The 22,391-nt window shown below is 44.2% G+C and overlaps 1 protein-coding gene across 1 annotated transcript; it reads right to left on the reverse strand.

Annotated features, from left to right (window-relative positions):
* Positions 1-5,529: 5,529 nt before the first annotated feature.
* On the reverse strand, positions 5,530-22,050 carry NPM1 (nucleophosmin 1). Its single transcript, XM_038772034.1, is given in 12 exon segments — positions 5,530-8,215; positions 8,218-8,230; positions 9,321-9,395; positions 12,662-12,763; positions 13,031-13,111; positions 13,448-13,499; positions 14,269-14,342; positions 15,154-15,260; positions 15,495-15,588; positions 16,639-16,758; positions 17,803-17,882; positions 21,902-22,050. Coding segments are annotated over 12 exon segments (984 nt in total). The 5' UTR covers positions 21,960-22,050; the 3' UTR covers positions 5,530-8,087.
* Positions 22,051-22,391: the final 341 nt, after the last annotated feature.

Raw genomic sequence — 22,391 nt, forward strand, 5'->3', positions numbered from 1 at the left:
AGATGAGGTAACTGAGGCACAGAGAAGTTAGTGACTTGCCCAAAGACAACATTATCATTACCAGAGAAGCAGCATGGCTCCGTGGAAAGAGCACGGGCTTGGGAGTCAGAGATCGTGGGTTCTAATCCCAGCTCTGCCACTTGTCAGCTGTGTGACTTTGGGTAAATCACTTCACTTATCTGAGCCTCAGTTATCTGTAAAATGGGGATTAAGACTGGGAGCCCCATGTGGGACAACCTGATCACCTTGTAATCCCAACCGCCCCCCCACCCCCAGCACTTAGAACAGTGCTTTGCCAATAGTAAGTGCTTAACAAATGTCATCATTATTATTATTGAAGCAGCGTGGCTCCGTGGAATGAGCCCAGGTTTGGGAGTCAGAAGTCATGGGTTCTAATCCCGCTCCGCCACTTGTCAGCTGTGTGACTTTGGGCAAGTCACAACTTCTCTGGGCCTCAGTTCCCTCATCTGTAAAATGGGGATTAAGACTGTGAACCCCACGTGGGACAACCTGATCACCTTGTATACCCCCAGCGTTTAGAACAGTGCTTGGCACATAGTAAGTGCTTAACAAATACTATTATTATTATTAAGCACTTACCATGTGCCAAGCACTGTTCTAAACGCTGGGGGAGATACAAGGTCATCAGGTTGTCCCACGTGGGGCTCACAGTCTTCATCCCCATTTTAGATGAGGTAACTGAGGCACAGAGAAGTTAAATGACTTGTCCAAAGTCACACAGCTGATAAGTGGTGGAGCAGGGATTAGAACCCATGACCTCTGGCTCCCAAGCCCATTCTCTTTCCACTGAGCCACGCTGCTTCTCCACGGTAGCGCTTAGAACAATGCTCGGCACACAGTAAGCCTGTGTTGGGTAGGGACTGTCTGTCTGTTGCCGAATTGTACTTTCCAAGCGCTTAGTACAGGGTTCTGCACACAGTAAGCACTCAATAAGTACGATTGAATGAATGAACCAATACCATCATTATTATTATTATTATCCAGCACTTAGAACAGTGCTCGGCACAGAGTAAGCGCTTAACAAATGCCATTTATTATTATTATTACTCATTAAGCGCTTACTCTGTGCCAAGCACTGTTCTAAGCATTTCTTCATTCATTCATTCATTCATCCGTATCTATTGAGCACTTACTGTGCGCAGAACGCTGTACTAAGCACTTGGAAAGTACGATTTGGCAATCAAGAGAGACAATTCCTGCCCACACTGGGCTTACAGTCTACAAGGAAGGAGAAAGACATTCATTCATTCACTCATTCATTCAATCATATTTATTGAGAGCTTACTGTGTGCAGAGCACTGTACTAAGCACTTGGGAAGTACAAATTGGCAACATATAGAGACGGTCCCTACCCAACAACGGCCTCACAGTCTAGAAGGGGGAGACAGCAACAAAACATATTAATAAAATAAAATAGAATAGTAAACATGTACAAGACAAGACATCAAGACAAGTAATATGTACAAGACAAGACATCAAGACAAGTAAACAGGCATCAATATAAATAATAATAATGGTATTTGTTAAGCGCTTACTACATGCAAAGCACTGTTCTAAGTGCTGTGGGGGGGGGGAATACAAGGTGATCAGGTTGTTCCACATAGGGCTCACAGTCTTCATCCCCATTTTACAGATGAGGTAGCTGAGGCACAGAGAAGTGAAGTGAGAAGTGGTGGAGCCGGGATTAGAACTCATGAATAGAAGTATAGACATATACATATATACACTGGGGTAGATACAAGGTAATCAGGTTGGCCCCGGGTGGGGCTCGGTCTTAATCCCCCATTTCCCAGATGAGGTCACTGAGGTACAGAGAAGTGAAGTGCCTTGCCCAAGGTCACACAACAGACAAGCGGTGGAGCCCAGATCCTCCGCCTACCAAGCCCAGGCTCTTTTCATTCATTCATTCATTCAATGGTATTTATTGAGCGCTTACTGTGTGCAGAGCACTGTACTAAGCGCTTGGGAAGTACAAGTCGGCAACATATGGAGAAGGTCCCAAACAACAATGGGCTCACAGTCTTTTGTCTGCTGTGTGACCTTGGGTGAGTCACTTTACTTCTCTGGATTTCACTTCCGTCATCTGTAAAATGGGGATTGAGACTGTGAGCGCCATGCGGGTGGATTTGCTTGTACCCACCCCAGCGCTTTGTACAGTGCCTGGCACATAGTAAGCACTTAATACCATAATTCTCATTATTAGATGCAGGCGGTGTATTCGCAGCCCTATTCCCACCACCACTATGTCCATTTGCCATGGTAACGGCCAGCTAAAACGGGGGCTGCGAGGTGGGGGTGGGACGACGACTATCAATCAATCAATCGTATTTATTGAGCACTTACTGTGTGCAGAGCACTGTACTAAGCGCTTGGGAAGTACAAGCGCTGATCTCTTGAGGATCAGAGAAACAGCATGGCTTAGTGGTAAGAGCCCGGGCTTGGATTCTAATTCTGACCCCGCCACTTGTCAGATGTGCTACTTTGGGCAAGTCACTTCACTTCTCTGTGCCTCAATTACCTCATCTGTAAAATGGGGATTAAGACTGTGAGCCCCGCATGGGACAACCTGATAACCTTATACCTACCCCAGCGCTTAGAACAGTGCTTGGCACAGTAAGCGCTTAGTAAACACCATCATCATCATCATTGCCGAGGGCACCTTCTGCTGCAGAGCATCAGCTCCTACTCGGGCAAGGCCGGTCACTTGAGCAGAGAGTCGATCAATCGTATTTGTTGAGCGCTTACTATGTGCACAGAGAAGTAGCATGGCCTAGTGGGTAGAACCCGGGCCTAGGAATCGGGATCTCAGTTCTAATCCTGACCCCCATGTGCCCGCTGTTTGACCTTGGGCAAGTTACTTCACTTCGCTGTGCCTCAGGTCCCTCATCTGTAAAATGGGAATTAAGCCTGTGAGCCCTTTGTGGGACAAGGATGGTGTCCAACCTGATGGCTGTGCTGGGGTGGCTCAGTGGAAAGAGCCTGGGCTTTGGAGTCAAAGGTCAGGGGTTCAAATCCCGGCTCTGCCAATTGCCAGCTGGGTGACTTTGGGCAAGTCACTTCACTTCTCTGTGCCTCAGTTCCCTCATCTGGAAAATGGGGATAAAGACTGGGAGCCCCCCGTGGGACAACCTGATCACCTTGTAACCTCCCCAGCGCTTAGAACAGTGCTTTGCACATAGTAAGCGCTTAATAAATGCCATCATTATTATAGAGAAGCAGCGTGGCTCAGTGGAAAGAGCACGGGCTTTGGAGTCAGAGGTCATGGGTTCAAATCCCGAGTCCGCCAATTGTCAGCTGTGTGACTTTGGGCAAGTCACTTAACTTCTCTGTGCTTCAGTTACCTCAACTGTAAAATGGGAATTGAGACTGTGAGCCCTCTGTGGGACAACCTGATCACCTTGTTATCTCCCCAGCGCTTAGAACAGTGCTTTGCACATAGTAAGTGCTTAACAAATGCCATTATTATTATTAACTTGTATCTACCCCAGCTCTTAGTACAGTGCCTGACATATTAAGTGCATCAACTGCCATTAAGAAAAAACCTGCTTGGGTGAATACAAGAGTTGATAGACACACTTCTTGCCCACTAGCTTATTCATTCAATCGTATTTATTGAGTGCTTACTGTGTGCAGAGCACTGTACTAAGCACTTGGAAAATACAATTTGGCAACAGAGACAATCCCTATCCAACAATGGGCTCACAGTCTAGAAGGGGGTTCAGGGGTCAGTGACAGGGAACAGTTCATTCATTCATTCATAGAGCGCTTACTGTGTGCACAGCACTGTACTACGCACTTGGGAAGTACAAGTTGGTTACATATAGAGACGGTCCCTACCCAATAGCGGGCTCACAGTCTAGAAGGGGGAGACAGACAACAAAACACATATTAACAAAATAAAATAAATAGAATAGTAAATACGTATCTATGCCAGTGCTTAGAACACTGCTTGGTATATAGTAAGCATGTAACAAGTACATTATTATCATTAATGTCAGTCATAACAACAATAATTCGATTCCATCATATTTATTGAGCCCTGTGTGCAGAGCACTGTACTAAGGGCTTGGGAGAGGACAATACAGCAAGAGAGACCATCCATGACCAGAGCAAGTTTGCACAATTATGGCATTTGTTAAGCACTTCCTATGTGCCAGGCACTGTACTAAGCGCTGGGATGGACACAGCCCTTGTCAGGGACTCAGATGTGGCCTGAATTAGGCTAAGGGGGTCTAGGTGCTGCTTAGACTCCTCGGTCATTCATACCCTTGCTTACCCCAAGTGGGGCAAACCCAAAAAGGTTTAGATATATGTTGCCAACTTGTACTTCCCAAGTGCTTAGTACAGTGCTCTGCACACAGTAAGCATTCAATAAATACGATTGATTGATTAGATCTAAAGGCCAGTTAATTGTGTATCTGATTGGCCCACGTGTTCTGCACCTGACCAAGTTGTTTCCTTGGGGAAGCAGCGTGGCTCAGTGGAAAGAGCCCAGGTCTTGGAGTCAGAGGTCAGGGGTTCAAATCCCAGCTCCACCAGTTGTCAGCTGTGTGACTTTGGGCAAGTCACTTCACTTCTCTGGGCCTGTTACCTCCTCTGTAAAATGGGGGATTAAGACTGTGAGCCCCCCATGGGACAACCTGATCACCTTGTAACCTCCCCAGCGCTTAGAACAGTGCTTTGCACATAGGAAGCGCGTAATAAATGCCATTATTTCCTCCCACACCCTCCTCCTGCCCACCCCCACAAACCCTGAATTCACAGCACAGCCAAAATAATTATTAATAATTGTGGTTTTTGTTCAGCACTTACCATGCCAGGCACTGTACTAAGCACAGGGGTTGATACAAGATAATTAGGTCCCACAAGGAGTTCACTGCGTAAGGGGTGAGAACAGGTATGCTGAGAATGGCTGGAAACCCACCATAAATGTCTCCCCTATTCTTCTCTGGAGCCCGAGCCCTCCCCCAACCAGTGCACGCATCTGGTCTTGAGCTCAGAACGAGGATTAGAGCCATTAGGGAATAGTTGATTTCAAGGCTCAGGGGACAGGCTCATGAGCCAAAATAATTTATTTAATAATAGTAAAAATAATAATAATGGCATTTATTAAGCGCTTACTATGTGCAAAGCACTGTTCTAAGCGCTGCGGGGGGATACAAGGCAATCAAGCTTTCCCACGTGGGCCTCACAGTTTTAATCCCCATTTTACAGATGAGGTAACTGAGGCCCAGAAGTTAAGTGACTAGCCCAAAGTCACAGAGCTGATGTGGCGGGGCCGGGATTAGAACCCATGACCTCTGCCTCTCAAGCCCGTGCTCTTTCCACTGAGCCACGCTGTTATTTGTGATTGGAGCGACAAGAGTATTTACAATAACACATTTTTCACTTGAGTGTATATGTTCCTAAAGTATGGTATGTCAGTTTCTCATACCAAGTATTGCTAATGCAGCCCACCCTCCCACCCCAACCCCACCAAATTGATTAAAATGAGTTTACAATATGAAGCAATCAAGTAATAGTATTTATTGAGCACCTGGGTGCCATGCACTGTACTAAACATTTGAGTACAATGGTTAGAAGATACAATCCCAACCCTCAGGGGGTTTACAATCTAATAAGGGATAAGGCAACACATTACAGACAGTAAGAAAAAATGGAAAGATGGATATGTATATGAGTGGCCAACTTAAATTCCATATACTCATGACAAATGGCAAACAGGTAGGTCGGCTACTGCAAGGACATGAGAATAAAGGGTCTGGACACCTAGTTATTTTTCTAAGCCAGCAATCACATCCAGAAAAATCCTAAACAAGGACAAGCTTGTCTCAGGCCTCCAGACAGATTAGGAATTTGAGATGTCTGTAACGGGCAAAAAAAACCAAAAACCCAAAACTGAGAAATATCTTGAATAGAAGCAAATACATTGAGTGGTGGCTCAAGGTAATGTTTTACGCTATTTTTCAGTGCTTATGTGCAAGGCACTGTACTAAGCACTGGTTTAGGCCCACATGGGGCTCAGCCTTAATCCCCATTTTACAGGTGACAGGTGAGGAAACTGAGGCAGACTTGGCCAAACGGCAGATGAACAGTAGTGCTAGGATTAGAACTCAGGCCCTGAGTCTCTGGCCTATGCTCTACCCACTGGGCCACTCTACTTCCCCAGGGGAAGGCTGATGCCTTACAAGTTCAAGTTTTCTTCCTGGTTCATCAGCCCCAGGTATTCTCTCCATTAATGGGACTTCAGGCTCAGCTCACTCCCATCACCTGGTTTTACTTACAGAAGCTACCCAGTAACGGGAGGTCTCTGACATCACAAATCTAAGCAGCAGCCAACCTCCAAGACTCAGCTTCTGCTTCTGATAAGAAAACACTGGACCTCTATACCAGGGACATGAATCTACCCCCCAGTTCATACCTTTAACTTCAGATAGGATGGTACTGGCATGTCCTGAGAATGAACTTGCTAGAGGGTGAGCATCACTTTCAGCAATGGAGTACAGGACCTGATCAACCCTACCCAGCTCCAACACAAAAGCTGGAGCCACAGGAAAATAAAGAGGTCCCACTTTTACTTTGCCTCCGCTACAAAAACTTTCTGAAGCGTAATAGGGATGGGCCCCATAACACTGCTAGCCTTAGGCTAATGAAAGCTCGAGTTGGGTCTTTGGGGTGTGGATTTCCTTTCACAGGCAGACCTGAGACTGCTGTATTGGTCAGCTGTTCAAACATCTGAAACCCAACCCCTGCTCCAATCATGCCCACCAACACGTGCAAGTCTAGGAGGAAAAACTAGGTCAGAAAAGGGAAGCCCAGGCATGGTTACGAATTCATGTGTGTACAGGACCCATAGATGTTCTAGGGCAGGCATTAAAGGACTGGCTACCAGCTCCTTCCCTGAGTAGAAAAGTAGTCTTCCCCATTTCATTTCCCTTTGGCCTCCAAACCCCTTAAAAATAGTCAATTTAACCACCCGTTTGAGTTAGATGTTAGATCCCGGCACTTTGACGGTATGTGAGAAATACAGATGGTCATTCATCCAAGTAGTCTACAGCTGGACCGTTCTGGTCTTCAAATCAGCTTTTGTTCTTCTGAATTGGTACTTTTGGTTTGTCCAAAAGCCAAGAATGGAAATGAAAATGTAACAGACGGCTGAGTTATGCAAAAGAAATATTTAAGACATACTATCTGAACCTTATTTACAGTGGAATACAACTGCGCCCCCGACAGAACTTAAGCAGAGGTCTATCCAAGGAAGCAGTGAAGTTTCAGCAACCATTAGTTAAAAACAGGTGGCAACTGAGTCAATTAGATAATGTAATGGAAAGTTTTGAGCACTTCAAGCTAGCTTCTTTGCTCCTCTAACTAAGGGAGGCATCCTAACTCAACAAGCAACCCACAATGATCTACCTGGCAATGACACACCACTAAGGGAATGAGTTGTATCTACTTTAAGAGGTGGGGGGGGGGGGGACGGACGGACATGTGAAAAGATTTGTCTAACTTCACATTTCTCACACTGCCCTCCGGCTAAGCTAGAAGTTGATGGGGGGGGGAGAGAAGATGGACATCCCATTGAACTAAAAGGGGGTTAATTAGTTAATTCTATAAAGCATGAAGACAGCTCCATTTTAAAGAGAAATCTCAGGCCTAACATTAATATAGTTTGTGTTAACAAATTTGCTTTTAACCCTCATCGCCAATAACTTCAACTTTTCATCTGTCTCAGAGTTTTCTGTATTCAAATAGTTACAACCAACTTGAAAAACTGCTTTTAGGAATTTGCTTCAAATTCAAAACACTTCATATTTAGACAAGCTCAGAGACAGCCCCATCCCACAGAAATAAGGAAACAATGTTACTTTATTAAAATACTGAATTTATTTCACATGTATATTTTGTCTCCCCACCATTTCCATTTGTCTGACCACCACTACTACTATGCCCTATCATAACATTCCATACATACTTAAAGTGAAGCAAAGGGTGGAGTTCCATCTTTTAAAAACTAAACAGGCATTTTGGACAACACATTCTTGGCAAAGTAATCTGGACGACATTTATCAGACACGGTAGGGAAAGTTCTCACTCTGCATTATAAAAAGGACAGCCAGATAAACTGTTACAGAAATATGACTGAAAATTTTAACAAACTGTTCAGTTTTTTTTAAAGGGACTTCCTCCACAGCCAGAGATCTTGAATAGCCTGAAAATGTGCAGAAACCAAATTTTAAAAAAGTCAACGCTATGTACAAACACATTAGTTGCTCCCCTTTATCTCAAATCCCCCTCTCATTAGAAAAGGCTTATTAGAAGAGCAAAGCAAAAGCAAAGTTTTTTTGTTTTTAAGACTGTAATCAAGGCAAGACTTGCTGTTATTAATATTAGTCAGCTCAGGTCAAAGTATGCAAATAAAGACTTCCATTAACTGGTTATCAATCAAAGTTTAGCATCCTATATTCAAAGATCATATTACTGAACATTCAAATTTTAAGTAAAGTTGTCCTTCATAGAAAGCCTAACACATTTGGTAAAAAAAAAAAAAAAAAGGCGGGGAAGGGGGGGAATCCATCTGGCAAATATTGGCTGAACTCCCTTTGTCCTGACAGGTCAGATCAGCTTCAGTAGAGAACTACTTAAGTTTTTCACAATATACTTTGGTCGATCAGGTAGTTGTTACAAGTTAGTTTTGAGCCACTAGGGGAAGCAGGAAAGCATAAAACTTTTTTTTTCCAGTGACAAAATACCAAAATTATAGGAATTTCAAGCAAAATCTAACAGGTTTAACCTATTGCAAGTTGAGTAAATAACTAATTCAGCAACTCACTTCCTGATTCCACCTTTTGGCCTGAACACTTAGAAGTTAGCTGACTTTGGGAAAGAAAGTAAAAAATAGTTCCCATAAGATCTATATAAAAAAAACAGTTCCCACCCCCGAAAAAAAGCTAAGACCCGACTTGCCCAAGTGGCCAAATTCAGCAGCAAGGAAAACCACAACTCATTTCCTTAGCCAATATTGTGCCAGAAGTAAAATTCTGTGGGTTTAGTAACCAAGAGATAATTTACCAACCATATAAAAGCTGGAAAAAATGTAATAAAATATTAACTTCAACTTTTGCCAAGTAAATCCCTAAAACAGTTTCCATTTGTTTAATCTGCAGTATCGTCTATGGCTTGTAACCTTTTGAAATGGGAGAATTACTATGAATCATGCTGAAAACAAACTAGAAAGCCCCTCTCCCCATCTCACCCAAAGAATACTCTATTTGGGTTGTTACATCCCCACAAAAAGTTACCTCTTGATCAGACATCCGGAAGCAATTCTTTACGTAGTTGATAAACTTGCCCTCCACTTTGGGGAGGGCACCACCCTAAAAGGCAAATACAAGAGTCATCATTCCCTGATTCTCTAGGTGAGTGATGATGCACCTTCTGAATTGTTTAAAAAAATCTACTGCTTAAGAACCTGCAAATTAAGTTACATGTGTAACTCCTACATGTGCAATATTATCTTCCAGAGGCAAACTAACTTGAGTCAGTCAGAACTGGTATTCACCTAGATATTACTAATCTCCCCCAAACTAAAGGGACTGAGATCAGCTCTGAACGACTGCCTTGCTCTTCACAAGGATCCTCTGAGGAAAAGGAACCCCATGCCTCTTGCAGTCATTTTATTTTATCAACCAGTTCTTCCTTGTTAAGATTCAAAATATCTCCTGCAGTAATGTAAACTTCTTGTTTGGTCCATAGAGATCAGGTCAGCTTCCTCTCCACTGAAGCCAGTTAAATGGCCTGCTCTTTTATCAACCTGTCCACCACTCTTTTGTCATTTTTATAGTTCTCTGGACCTTCTTCCCTTTCTATCATTTTTAAAGTGCGTGACACCAGACAGTACTCACTAGTGCAGGTCCAGCTCATTACCAAGATTTGTTGTTTCTGAGTAGCTCTAGCGTCAGAGGGCCAGTTCAACCACAGTTGAGTGTAGGGAGGATTAACTGCCTGAACTTGCAGGCCACATTCCACTTCTTTATTTTGGAGACAGAACTACATGATTATAGCAGCTTCTGGTTGATGAGTTTGATTACACTCTGCTGGAATCGTGCTTTGCCAATCTTTCCACATCCTCAGTTTTGTTTTTCAGTGCTAAGTACACTTACACTTGTCTTTCCCAAATCCTCTAGTTTATAGGATACAGACTTTTGAATTTTGAATGCCAGTTCCCTCAACCCTATTCTCAGCAAAGGCCTCCAGAGAGTAAAAATGAGGCTGCCACTGTGTGGAGACTCACCCGGCCTACAGTCCTTAATAAATCCCTATCAGATAAAACATTCAGTTTGCATTTTCCCCATCCTCCCTAGACAATCTAAATGTGCAATAGCCAGATGCTTATGTACAGTGCATGCTTGGAGACAATACACAAAGGTATACGGACATGCATGCTCAGCTTACAGCCTTTTGCAAGGAACACAGAATTGTCAAGCACTTTTAAAGTAATGTAGTAAAATAAAATGACAGAAAATGTCAAACACCAGCCACCACACAATGAATGACAGCCATATTTACTGAATACTTACCGTGTGCACAGCACTGTACTAAACACTGCAGAGAGTACAATGTAACTGTGAAATACTCAATTGTGGGGGTGCTAGGCCTGCATGGCCATTCTTATTTGTGTAAACTACTAGAGAAAAACTCTATCAAGGAATCCCACGAAAATAGTAATCAAGCACTGCATATTTAATCTCTGTTGTAAGCACTGGGGTAGATGCAAGTTTATCAGGACAGAGTCCCTTGCCCCACATGGGCCCTAGTTGTTATAATGATGATGATGATGGCATTTATTAAGCGCTTACTATGTGCAAAGCACTGTTCTAAGCGCTGGGGAATTTACAAGGTGACCAGGTTGTCCCACGTGGGGCTCAAAATCTTCATCCCTATTTTACAGAGGAGGTAACGGAGGCCCAGAGAAGTGAAGTGACTTGCCCAAAGTCACACAGCTGACAAGTGGCAGAGCCGGGATTTGAACCGATGACCTGACTTTAAAGCCCCGGGCTCTTTCCGCTGAGCCACGCTGCTTCCCAATGATGGCATTTGTTAAGCGCTTACTATGTGCAAAGCACTGTTCTAAGCGCTGAGCACTGTTTGTTGAGAAACAGGTACTAAATCCCCAAATCCTCATGAATGTTGAATGATGGCACCTGCGCCTATGCAGATAATTCAATGCCTGGATTTAAATAGCTGAACTGCCCAAGTTAAATTCAGCCCCCACAGCCTTTATGTACATATCCACAATTTGTGGCAATTTCCGTCCCCCTCTAAACTGTAAACTATTAATGGGCAGGGAATGCCCAAGAATTTGGTATAGTTCTCTGCACACAATAAACAAGTATCATTCATCAGTTAAAGCAGTGAAAAAGAAGAAATCTTCAATGTGCACTCTTTTTAATAAAAAGGGTTTGGTGTAGTATTTTGGAAAAGGCCAGTAGATTTCCCAGCTCTAACTCACTCTTTTGAAAATCACCAAGTATTCATTATTTCCCAGAAGAGGTGTGATTAGAACATCATTCACTTGTTACTTTTAGCAGATGCTCTGAAAAGCATGCACGCCCTCTGCTGGATTTGCAGCACACAAGGCTTCAAATTGAAAAAAGAAAAAAAAAAAGCAAACTGGCCAACTTGCATTTGGTACTCCAGATACATAAAAAGCAATCAGGCAATGGCTACATCTCACATATAGCTGTCTGGCTCTGGAACTGAATGCCTACAATGAGCCTTTTCTAGACCTGGTCTCCATCAGCCAACGCATCAAGCTTCCTGCTTTCATTCATTCATTTGTATTTATTGAGCGCTTACTGTGTACTAAGCACTTGGGAAGTACAAGTTGGCAACATATACAGACCGTCCCTACCCAACAGTGGGCTCAGTCTAGAAGGGTGAGACAGACAACAAAACCAATTAACAAAATAAAATAAATAGAATAGTAGAGGAGGTACAGATAGACAATACCTTCTCTCCCCAGCAACTGATGTCTGCTACAGCATTCACTATACAAGGGGTAATGATCGGCGAAGAACTGCCTTAATGATGGCATTTATTAAGCGCTTACTATGTGCAAAGCGCTGAATTAAAAATACATTTGCAAGAAGCTGATAATGGTATTTGAGCACCTGTGTGCCGAGCACTGGGGAAAGTACAAAACGAGTTCATAGATGGACCCCTGTCCCAAGCATCCAACAATTTAAGGTCATGAACTGGATGACCTGGATATTACAGTGGTCCACTACTATTAGGCAGCGAGGCTCAATGGAAAGACCACTGGCTTGGGAGTCAGAGGTCATGGGTTCAAATCCCAGCTCTGCCAGTTGTCAGCTGTGTGACTTTGGGCAAGTCAGAGCCTCAGTCATCTCATCTGTAAAATGGGGATGAAGATTGTGAGCCCCATATGGGACAACCTGATCACCTTGTATCCTCCCCAACTCTTAGCTTAACAAATGCCATCATTATTATTTTTAGGCCTGAGGGGATTGTGGCATTGCAGCCATGCAGGTCCTTGGCAAGACAATTCCATGCTTCCAATGCCCTTCAATCTAATAAAATCCCTAAACTAAGGAAACTAGATTACTTTCCAGTCACTCACCTTGTCCATGGTTGCCTGCATTTTTGCTTTAACATCATCTACAGTTAAAGGTCCTTTTGGTGTTTTTGGAGATTTTTCTTGTTTTTTGAATGACTCTGAACCCTAAAAAGACAAGTCCATCATTGAAAAGTCAGCAAAGGCAGAATACCATTTCATTTCAGCCTGCCAGTGTGGTCAGCAGTAGTTCCACAGAAATTGATGTTACTACTAGGAGGCCTGCTGTTTTCCCAAACTCAAGAAAAAATAAATGAGAGAGGACTGACCCAAGCTCTGGTATGACCACAACACCTCTTGCAGTGTGTTTTCTGAGGCTCCCTGTCCAAAGGCAGCTGACCTAGTAAAACCCATAAAGAATTATAATACACTCACTTTCGATTTTGGCGTGGATGGCTTTGAATCTTTTCCATTCTGGTTTGACTTTTGTGCATTTTTTGGAGTCTCTCGGGCAGACTGAAATAAAACAAAGGTAAATACTTAATCCTTTTCTCCTCTGAATCAGTTATATATTCCAGTAATTCCTCCCCACAAAGTCCATTATTAGACCTAGGCAAAAATCTACTATTACAATCAACTTTCTAGTCCTCACATATTTTTTTTACACCAACACATCACATTCTCTTTCCTGGCTATCGGTGACCACATCATAGTATTAAAATAAAAATAAAAATTCATGAGATTGGTATCCCGAATTTATTGTTACTTAGCTTGTTTGCTAAAGGAAGACTCCCTCAGGTTAGCAATCATTTGCCCTAACATTTCAGTAAACTGCTTCTGAAATAGCCTTACCTTCTTTGCTGGAGTCTTCTCTTCTTCCTCAAAGTCATCATCTTCATCATCACTACAAATGCATTAATATACAAGTCTTGTAATTATGCTGTCCAGGCAAACTCACCAACCCACCAGAACTTTACAATGGCTATTTAAATCATGTAACAGGAAAACAATGCAGTATTTTTGTTGATCACCCAAGTATGTTCTGCTTTCAGTAGTTTTTACATCATTGAATGAACCTCAAAAACCAGATGGTGTCAATGTTCACTGGAGAGCACATGCTGAGAAGTTACTGAATAGGATGTCATTTGCATGTTCAGGTTGTGACTTCCCTCCTCTTCCCCACCCCATTATTTTTCCTCCTTCCCTCTACACAAAATTGCCCTAGTGTCCGCACATAAAGTTCAGTGTATGCTGTGATTTAATCAGCCAATAAATGTCACCCCCATTTGAAACATGTACTTTCAAGAGACTTTCAGGAACCATAAAGTTCGTGGCTGTAGCCAATAGTCAACCCTTAGTCATGAGCTTCTCACATTTCTCCCTGCAGAACTTCTTCAGTACTTTTGTTTTTACTTTCAGTACTTCCAAAGAGTAGGAAGGATGAGGAAACTGAAAAATTACAGAAAAAAAGCTTCAAGCAAAGCTTTGGAATAATCTCCAATTGTGATCTCTCTCCAGCCCCACTGGCAACTATTTCCATCAAGAGTCTGGTGATGTGCACCATTCCATTAGTATTTAAAACAATTCCCCATGATGTTCTTCTGCAAGCTACCAGATCAAGAGTCATCACCCCATAATCCCAGTTCTGCCCAGTGCTCCCAGAAAAGACTTACTCGTCATCATCATCGTCATCATCATCATCATCATCTTCCTCATCCTCTGCCAGTTCTGCCAATTTTGCTTTTTTCTTGAAAAAGGAATATTCATTAAATATCAGACAATTCTCTGCATAAATACCAATCATAATTACTGGGCACTTACCATGTGCAGAACACTACACTATCCTAAGTATAGGAGAATTAGCAGGCATGCTCCCTGCTTAAGAGAAGTAGTGTGGCTCTGTGGAAAGAGAACGGGCTTGGGAGTCAGAGGTCATGGGTTCTAATCCTGGCTCCACCACTTGTCAGCTGTGTGACTTTGGGCAAGTCACTTAACTTCTCTGAGCCTCAATTCCCTCATCTGTAGAACTGGGATTAAGATTGTGAGCCCCACATGGGACAACCTGATCACAGTGTATTCCCCCCAGCACTTAGAACAGTGCTTCGCACATAGTAAGCACTTAACAAATGCCATCTTTATAAGCTTACAGATATGGCCGGAAACCATGCTCATTAAAAAAACCAGCCCCGCACATGTTGGGTTAGCCTCTGCTATGAATCTATGTTGTGTATTAAAACTGTCCCTTCAGAAATGGCTTACTTTGGGGGATGAGAAATATGTCCACACTGCTGGAAGCCTTCCCTGCTGGTTACTCCTTTTCCTTCTTAATCTATGTGTACGCTGATGCTATGCAGGATGTCCTCAGCTAAAATCCACCCACTCTAAAAGGAAGACTTTATTGTGGCCTCTAGTCAGGGACCTGTATAAAAGCTCATAGCTCTAGCTGTTTGAAAAACTACATTCAGTCCCCTTTCATTTTTCAGCAACCAAATTTAGAGATTTTTTTAGCAACCAAATGTTATCAAGAACTCATTTGAAAGACACTGAAGGATTTATACCTGCGGAACCTTAGGAACCACTCCCGGTGCAGGTCGTTTGCCAGACAGATTTCCAAGTTTCACCTCCTCCTCTTCATCATCATCTGACACTGCATCTTCCTCTAAAGCTAAAGATTTAATTTGTTAGATTTCATTATTTTTGGCTTAAATGCTGTCCCAAGTCTTTATAAACAGGATTACAAGGAACCAGTAAATATTAGTCTTTTAGATTACAGATCCTTAACTTATAGTTCCCAATGGCCCAAATGGTGAAAAAAAATATCAAAATGTTTCTTACTGTGCTAACGTAATTAAAATGTCTTATGAAATGGATGTCTGGTTATTTCAACCTACATACATACCTACTAGGTGCTGTCCACTGACATGAACAGGCCCTGAACCACACTTCAGCCTCAAAACCACTGGCGGAGTGATTTCGAATCCACCAAGAGAAACCTGAAAGAGTTTGCAAGTTATTAGGAGTCGACACCTATATCAAGGCAATCACATCCAGACAAATTCATCATTTCCCAAATAAGCATGAGTTCCACTCCCCTCAAAATGTATTCCGTGATGGAAGAAATCTGACCTGTATCTCATCTTTAAGCGGCCCTCTTCTGCTTGGCATCAGTGATTGTTTTCAGCAACCATACAACTAAGGGGAATTTCCATCCCTCACTATAATCACTGTATCAAGGACAGTAGTCATTACCACCACTAGCATGAAACTGGGCCTTTACAGGACCACTTTAAAGACAAATCAGGGCATCAAGTGAGAGGCAGAAATGCCACCAAAGCTGGAAATGACGCCGAGTTGAATGCCACTCATCCCTAGGGGAAAGGCACAGAAACCCTCTCGGCTGCCGATCAATCCCGTCCCCACAACTGGCTAACCTTATGCCATGCCATCACTTTATATGGATCCACTGACATCAATGATTCCAGGACCAAACTGAGAATTTTGCTGTTAAAATGTTTCATTGCGCATGTGATCGAGCCATGGTTTCTGGCCTTGCCAACCTCAAGATTGATTTCAGCATCCAGTGTTAATGACTTAATGCAGTCATTATAGTCAAACGTAAGCGTGGGGGTTATCAATCTGCCCTTTGTGAGCAGTTTGGGAGGGCAGAGTACAAGAGCAAAAGAAACCTAACCTCTGTCACAGGTTGTCACTGTTCAGCCCAAGCACCCATCATCTCAGTAAATCCTGCTTGAAGCCATGGCTCTTGAAATAAAGGCCCAAAACCCACCCTGGCACCTCACCACCCTGCTATTCCCTTGGAATGGGAAGGGCTCTTACCAGAGCACTGTGGGTTTACTGTACACCCACTTTACTAGAAAAACAAATTGAACTTTTACAAGTAGCCCACAGTAATAAAGAGATCGCAAAATAAACTAGCGGGCACTAACTCCTAAAAAACCTCTTGTCCTCCATGCCACCTGTACACTATGGTTTGCGGCCTAGTTATTCAGAAAGAATGGTTGCAATATTCAATGTACTCTTACCGTAGGCTGCACAGACATTTTCAAAGATGCCAGTGTTACTTTAATTGGACTGCCTTCATAATTCAATGCTTCTGCTTCTATGACATGCAATTCATCTTTGGCACCTGCTCCTAAACTGACCTGTGAAGAGAGAGATCTTCAGTGCTTCAAGGAAAACTTAATTACCCTAAAATATGGTCTACGAAGGCCTGTTACCCCAATGAAGCAAATTACATTGGGAGAGCAATTCCAGTCATATTAGGATTTAGTATTCCCCTAGGAATCACTATGGTTATGCAGTTTTGCTGCAACAAAGCCAGAAAGTCAAAGACTTGCCTACAAAAAGGACTTAAGACCATAAGCAATAAGTGTTTCCACTTCAGTAAAAAGTCATCCTTCCCCAGGAGTGACCATGGAAACCTTACTGGAAGGTTCACTGGTAATGCAGTTACCTTTACCAGGTCTGGAGTGTTGATGGAATTGCAGTACAGTAGTCTGAGAGTAGCAGAATGGAATAAGGAATCCAAAGACAAACCCCCAAAGCAATACTCTATTGCTATTTCTACTGTTTGGAGCTTCCCCCACCCATCCCAAATGGCAGCTTTTTTTTTTAAGTCTGTGAACCCCCCACCGTGGAACAGGGACCATGTCTAACAATGTCCACAAACTATGGGAAAGGAGCATGGACTAGTGGAAAGAGCACAGGACTGGGAATCAGCGGAATTGGGTTCTAATCCCAGATCTGCATATTATGCTGGGTGACCTTGGGCAAGCCACATCACTTAGGCCTGTTACCTCATCTGTGAAAGGGGGAAAACTGGATTAACACTGAGCCCCATGTGGGACAAGGACTGTACCCACCCTGATTACCCCAGCACTTAGCACACAGTAAACACTGCAACTATTATTATCTTCATTACTCAAAACCTTTGCAAGCCCTAGCAAGTTAAATCAAAATTATGGGTGAATGTTTATATAATACATTTGTAAAGAGTAAATATTTTTTGGCTCAAAAATCATATTTTGAAACTTGCCTTTTCTAGTCTGCCCAGAGAACTTAAAGTGCAGAAAGTCTACATTATGTATTTGCACACAAGTCATAAAATGATAGAAGTTATTAATTTTGTCTCTGTGAATGCTGACTGATTGCTCACAATCTTATCAGTGTAGTTATAAACTTATTACCGTTCTCAAAGACAACTGATGCTCGTTCTCATCATTGTCCACCTTGAAGTGATAATCTTTGTCGGCTTTCAACTCACAACCTGCAAGGTAATGCAACAGTTACTACACCCACTCTTGTATCCACCATTTTTCTCCCTAGCCCCCTCCCCACCCAACCACCTATGTATTGGAGAAAGATCTGCTGTATTGTACTTTCCAAAGCGCTTATTTAGAGTGTGCGCTCAATAAATATGAATGAATACAGACACGACCCCTAAAGAAGAGGTCCTCCAGCTCGAGAGATTATCACGAACAAACGTTGCAAGGTGATCGTTGTGATTTTTAAAGCATTTTATTAAAAGCCAAGAAAATACCACTGAGCTTTCCGCATTTCCCAGAATTAAAATTTCTGAAAACAAGCCCTTAGATCACCCCCATGCTCACTACCACCAAAGCAGGGCTCAGCCACTGCACATTTTTTCCCTGTTTGGTCAAGAGGCATGGCTCAGTGGAAAGAGCAAGAGTTGGGAGTCAGGGGTCATGGGATCTAATCCTGACTCCGCTCCTTGTCCACTGTGTGACCTCCGGCAAGTCACTTCACTTCTCTGGGCCTCATTCATTCAATTCATTCATTTACTGAGCACTTACTGTGTGCAGTACACTGTGTACAGTGTGCAGCAGTGTGCGGAGCACTGTACTAAGCGTTTGGAAAGTACTACAATTCAGCAACAGAGAGAGACAATCCCTGCCCACAATGGGCTCACAGTCTAGAAGGGGAAGACATCAAAACAAGTAAACAAGCATTAGTAGCATCACTATATATAGGATTATAGATATGTACACATCAAAACAAGTAAACAGGCATCAACAGTAAGTCTGTGGCTGAGCCATGCTTTGGTGGTAGTGAGCAAGGGGGTCATCTAAGGGCTTGTTTTCAGAAATTTTAATTCTGGGAAATGCGGAAAGCTCAGTGGTATTTTTTTGACTTTTAAGAAGATGCTTTAAATACGATTAAATATTAAATACAATTGAACGAACATAAATAACTAGAATTATAAATATGTACATATATACTCAAGTGCTGTGGGGCGGAGGGGAGGGTACAGTAAAGGGGCTGAGAGGGGAGGGGGGGCTGATGAAAAGGGGGGCTTAACTGGAAGATGGGGATGAAGACTGAGAAGATGGGGATGAAGACTGAGCCCAACGTGGGACAACCTGATTACCTTTCATCCCCCTCAGGGGCTTTGAACAGTGCTCGACACAGATTAAGCACTTAAATACCATAATTATTATTGTTAATATTTGAAGGGAGGCTTAGTCATCTGGAAGATGGGGATTAAGACTGAGAGCCCCACGTGGGACAACCTGATTACCTTGTGTCTACCCCAGTGCTTAGAACAGTCTTGACACAGTAAGTGCTTAACAAATACCATTATTATTATTATTAAAAGGGGTCTTAGTCATCTGCAAGATGGAGATGAAGACTTTGACCTCCACCTGGGCTCCTTGTATCTATCAGCGCTTAGCACATAGTAAGCGCTTAACAAATACCATTATTATTACTATTAAAGGGGGGGGCTTAGTTATCTGCAAGATGGGGCTTAAGACTGAGAGCCCCATGTGGGGCAACCTGATGACCTGGGATCTACCCCAGCGCTTAGAACATAGTACACAGCACATAGTAAGCGCTTAACAAATGTATTATCAATAAAGGGGGGATTAGTCATCTTTAAGATGGGGATTAAGACTGAGAGCCCCACGTGGGACAACCTGATTACCTTGTGTCTACCCCAGTGCTTAGAACAGTCTTGACACAGTAAGTGCTTAACAAATACCATTATTATTATTATTAAAAGGGGTCTTAGTCATCTGCAAGATGGGGATGAAGACTTTGAGCTCCACCTGGGCTCCTTGTATCTATCTTAGCGCTTAGCACATAGTAAGCGCTTAACAAATACCATTAAATACCATTACTACTATTAAAGGGGGGGGCTTAGTTATCTGCAAGATGGGGCTTAAGACTGAGAGCCCCATGTGGGGCAACCTGATGACCTGGGCTCTATCCCAGCGCTTAGAACATAGTACACAGCACATAGTAAGCGCTTAACAAATTTATTATCAATAAAGGGGGATTAGTCATCTTTAAGATGGGGATGAAGACTGAGCCCCACGTGGGACAATCTGATGACCTGGTGTCTACCCTAGCACTTAGAATAGTGCTTAACACATTGTAAACGCTTAATACCATTATTACTATTAGAAAGGGGGCTTTGTCATCTGCAAGATGGGGATGAAGACTGAGCCCCACGTGGAACAACCTGATGACCTGGTGTCTACCCCAGCGCTTACAACAGTGCTTGGCACACAGAAAGCGCTTAACAAATACCATTATAATTATTAAAAGGAGGTTTTAGTCATCTGGAAGATGGGGATGAAGACTGTGAGCCCCACGTGAGACGACCTGGTGCCTACCCCGGCGCATAGAACAATGGTTAGCACATAGTAAGCGATTACTGCTATTATTATTATTATTATTAAAAGGGGGCTTAGTCATCTGAAAGATGGGGATGAAAACTGTGGTCTACCCCGGCGCTTATAACAGTGAATAGCACATAGTAAGCGCTTAATACTATTATTGTTACCATTACTAAAGGGGGGAGGGGCTTAGTTATCTGCAAGATGGGGCTGAAGACTATGAGCCCCACGTGGGACCTGATGTCTGCCCAGGCAGGAAGAATGCTTAGCACATAGTAAGCGCTTAATACTATTATTATTATATTATTATAGGGGAGGGCTTAGTTATCTGCAAGATGGGGCTGAAGCCTCACGTGGGACAACCCGATGACCTGGTGTCTACCCCGGCGCTTGGATCAGTGCTTGGCACATAGTAAGCGCGTTAACACATACCGTTATTGTTAATGGGATTATGAAGATTATCGGAGACTGCGTCTTCAGAGGCCGCAGCCCCCGTCCCCAGGAGCGCCCCTCGATGCCACGTGGGCGCCACGTGCCCCCCGGCCCGGTAACGGCTCCACAACGGCCGCCCCCTCCCCGACCACCGTATTTACTGAGCGCTTACTGTGTGCAGAGCACTGTACTAAGCGCCTGGGAAGCACAAGTCGGAAACAGTAGAAGTAGAAGCAGCGTGGCTCAGTGGAAAAAGCACGGGCTTTGGAGTCAGGGGTTCGAATTCCGACTCCGCCACATGTCTGCTGTGTGACTTTGGTCAAGTCACTTCACTTCTCTGTGCCTCAGTTACCTCCTTTGTAAAATGGGGTTTAAGACTGTGAGCCCCCCGTGGGACAACCCGATCACCCTGTATCCCTCCAGCGCTTAGAACAGGGCTTTATACATTCAATCGTATTTATTGAGCGCATACTGTGTGCAGAGCACCGTACTAAGCGCTTGGGAAGTACAAGTTGGCAACATAGAGAGACGGCCCCTACCCAACAGTAGGCTCCCATAGTAAGCGCTTAACAAATGCCATCATTACTATTATTACTAAACAGATAGAGCCGGTCCCTACCCAACAACGGGCTCACAGTCTAGAAGCCTTGAAGAAGAAAGAGCCCGGGCTTTGAAGTCACAGATCAATCAATCGTATTTATTGAGCGCTTACTGTGTGCAGAGCACTGTACTAAGCGCTTGGGAAGTACAAGTCGGCAACACATAGTCTCTACCCAACAGTGGGCTCACAGTCTAGAAGGTCAGGGGTTCAACCCACTTAACTTCCCCGTGCCTCAGTTACCTCATCCGTAAACTGGGGATGATAATAATAATAACCGTGGCATGTGTTGAGCGCTTCCTACGTGCAAAGCACTGCTCAGGTTACAACGTTGAGGGAACGGAGGCCCAGAGAAGTTAGGCGACTTGCCCGAAGTCACACAGCTGACGATTCCACTGTGTGAACCTCATCCCCCCCTGCGCTTACAACAGCGCTTTGCACATAGTAAGCGCCTAATCAATCCCATCATCGTCATTATTATTATGCGAGGAAGGGAGGGCCACCCCGACCGGCCTGTCCCCGGCGCTTCGCAGAGTGCTTCGCACACGGTGGTAGCACGATGGAGGCGGAGGCCTCCCCACCAGGCCCAATCCTTCCGCCCGCCCCTCACGGTACCGAAGAGGAAGTTCTGGGGCCGCAGGGGGCTCATGTCCATGTCCATCGAGTCTTCCATGGGAGGCGGTGAGGGAAGAAGAAGAAGAAGAAAGGATGGCGGGCGGAGGGAAGGGCGCCTGCAGTCGCCTCACGCACGGCCGGTCCACAACGAGGGAAGGACGGCCCGCTCCTGAGCCTTTATATAGCCCCCCTCCGATCTCGCGAGAGCTCCCCTCCGCACGTGCCCGGCGCGCCCTGCGCGCGCATCGCCCCCCCAGCCTGGGGCGCGCGCCTTCCCCCTCTCCGACCCCCGCGGCGGCTCGGGCGCATGCGCGCCGGCCCCCCAACGCGGCGCGCGCTCGCCGCCGACGAGAGGACGGAGGGGGAGGCCTGGCCTAAAATGGCGGAGGCCCTTCTCCCCCCTCACGTTGGCCCCTCGTTTCCTCTGCAGCGGTCTGGTCGACACTGGAGGGAAACGGGACGCGCTGAACGTTTCCTAGGCCTGAACGAG

The sequence above is a fragment of the Tachyglossus aculeatus genome, chromosome X1 (assembly GCF_015852505.1).
Source record: "Tachyglossus aculeatus isolate mTacAcu1 chromosome X1, mTacAcu1.pri, whole genome shotgun sequence".
Classification (NCBI taxonomy): domain Eukaryota; kingdom Metazoa; phylum Chordata; class Mammalia; order Monotremata; family Tachyglossidae; genus Tachyglossus; species Tachyglossus aculeatus.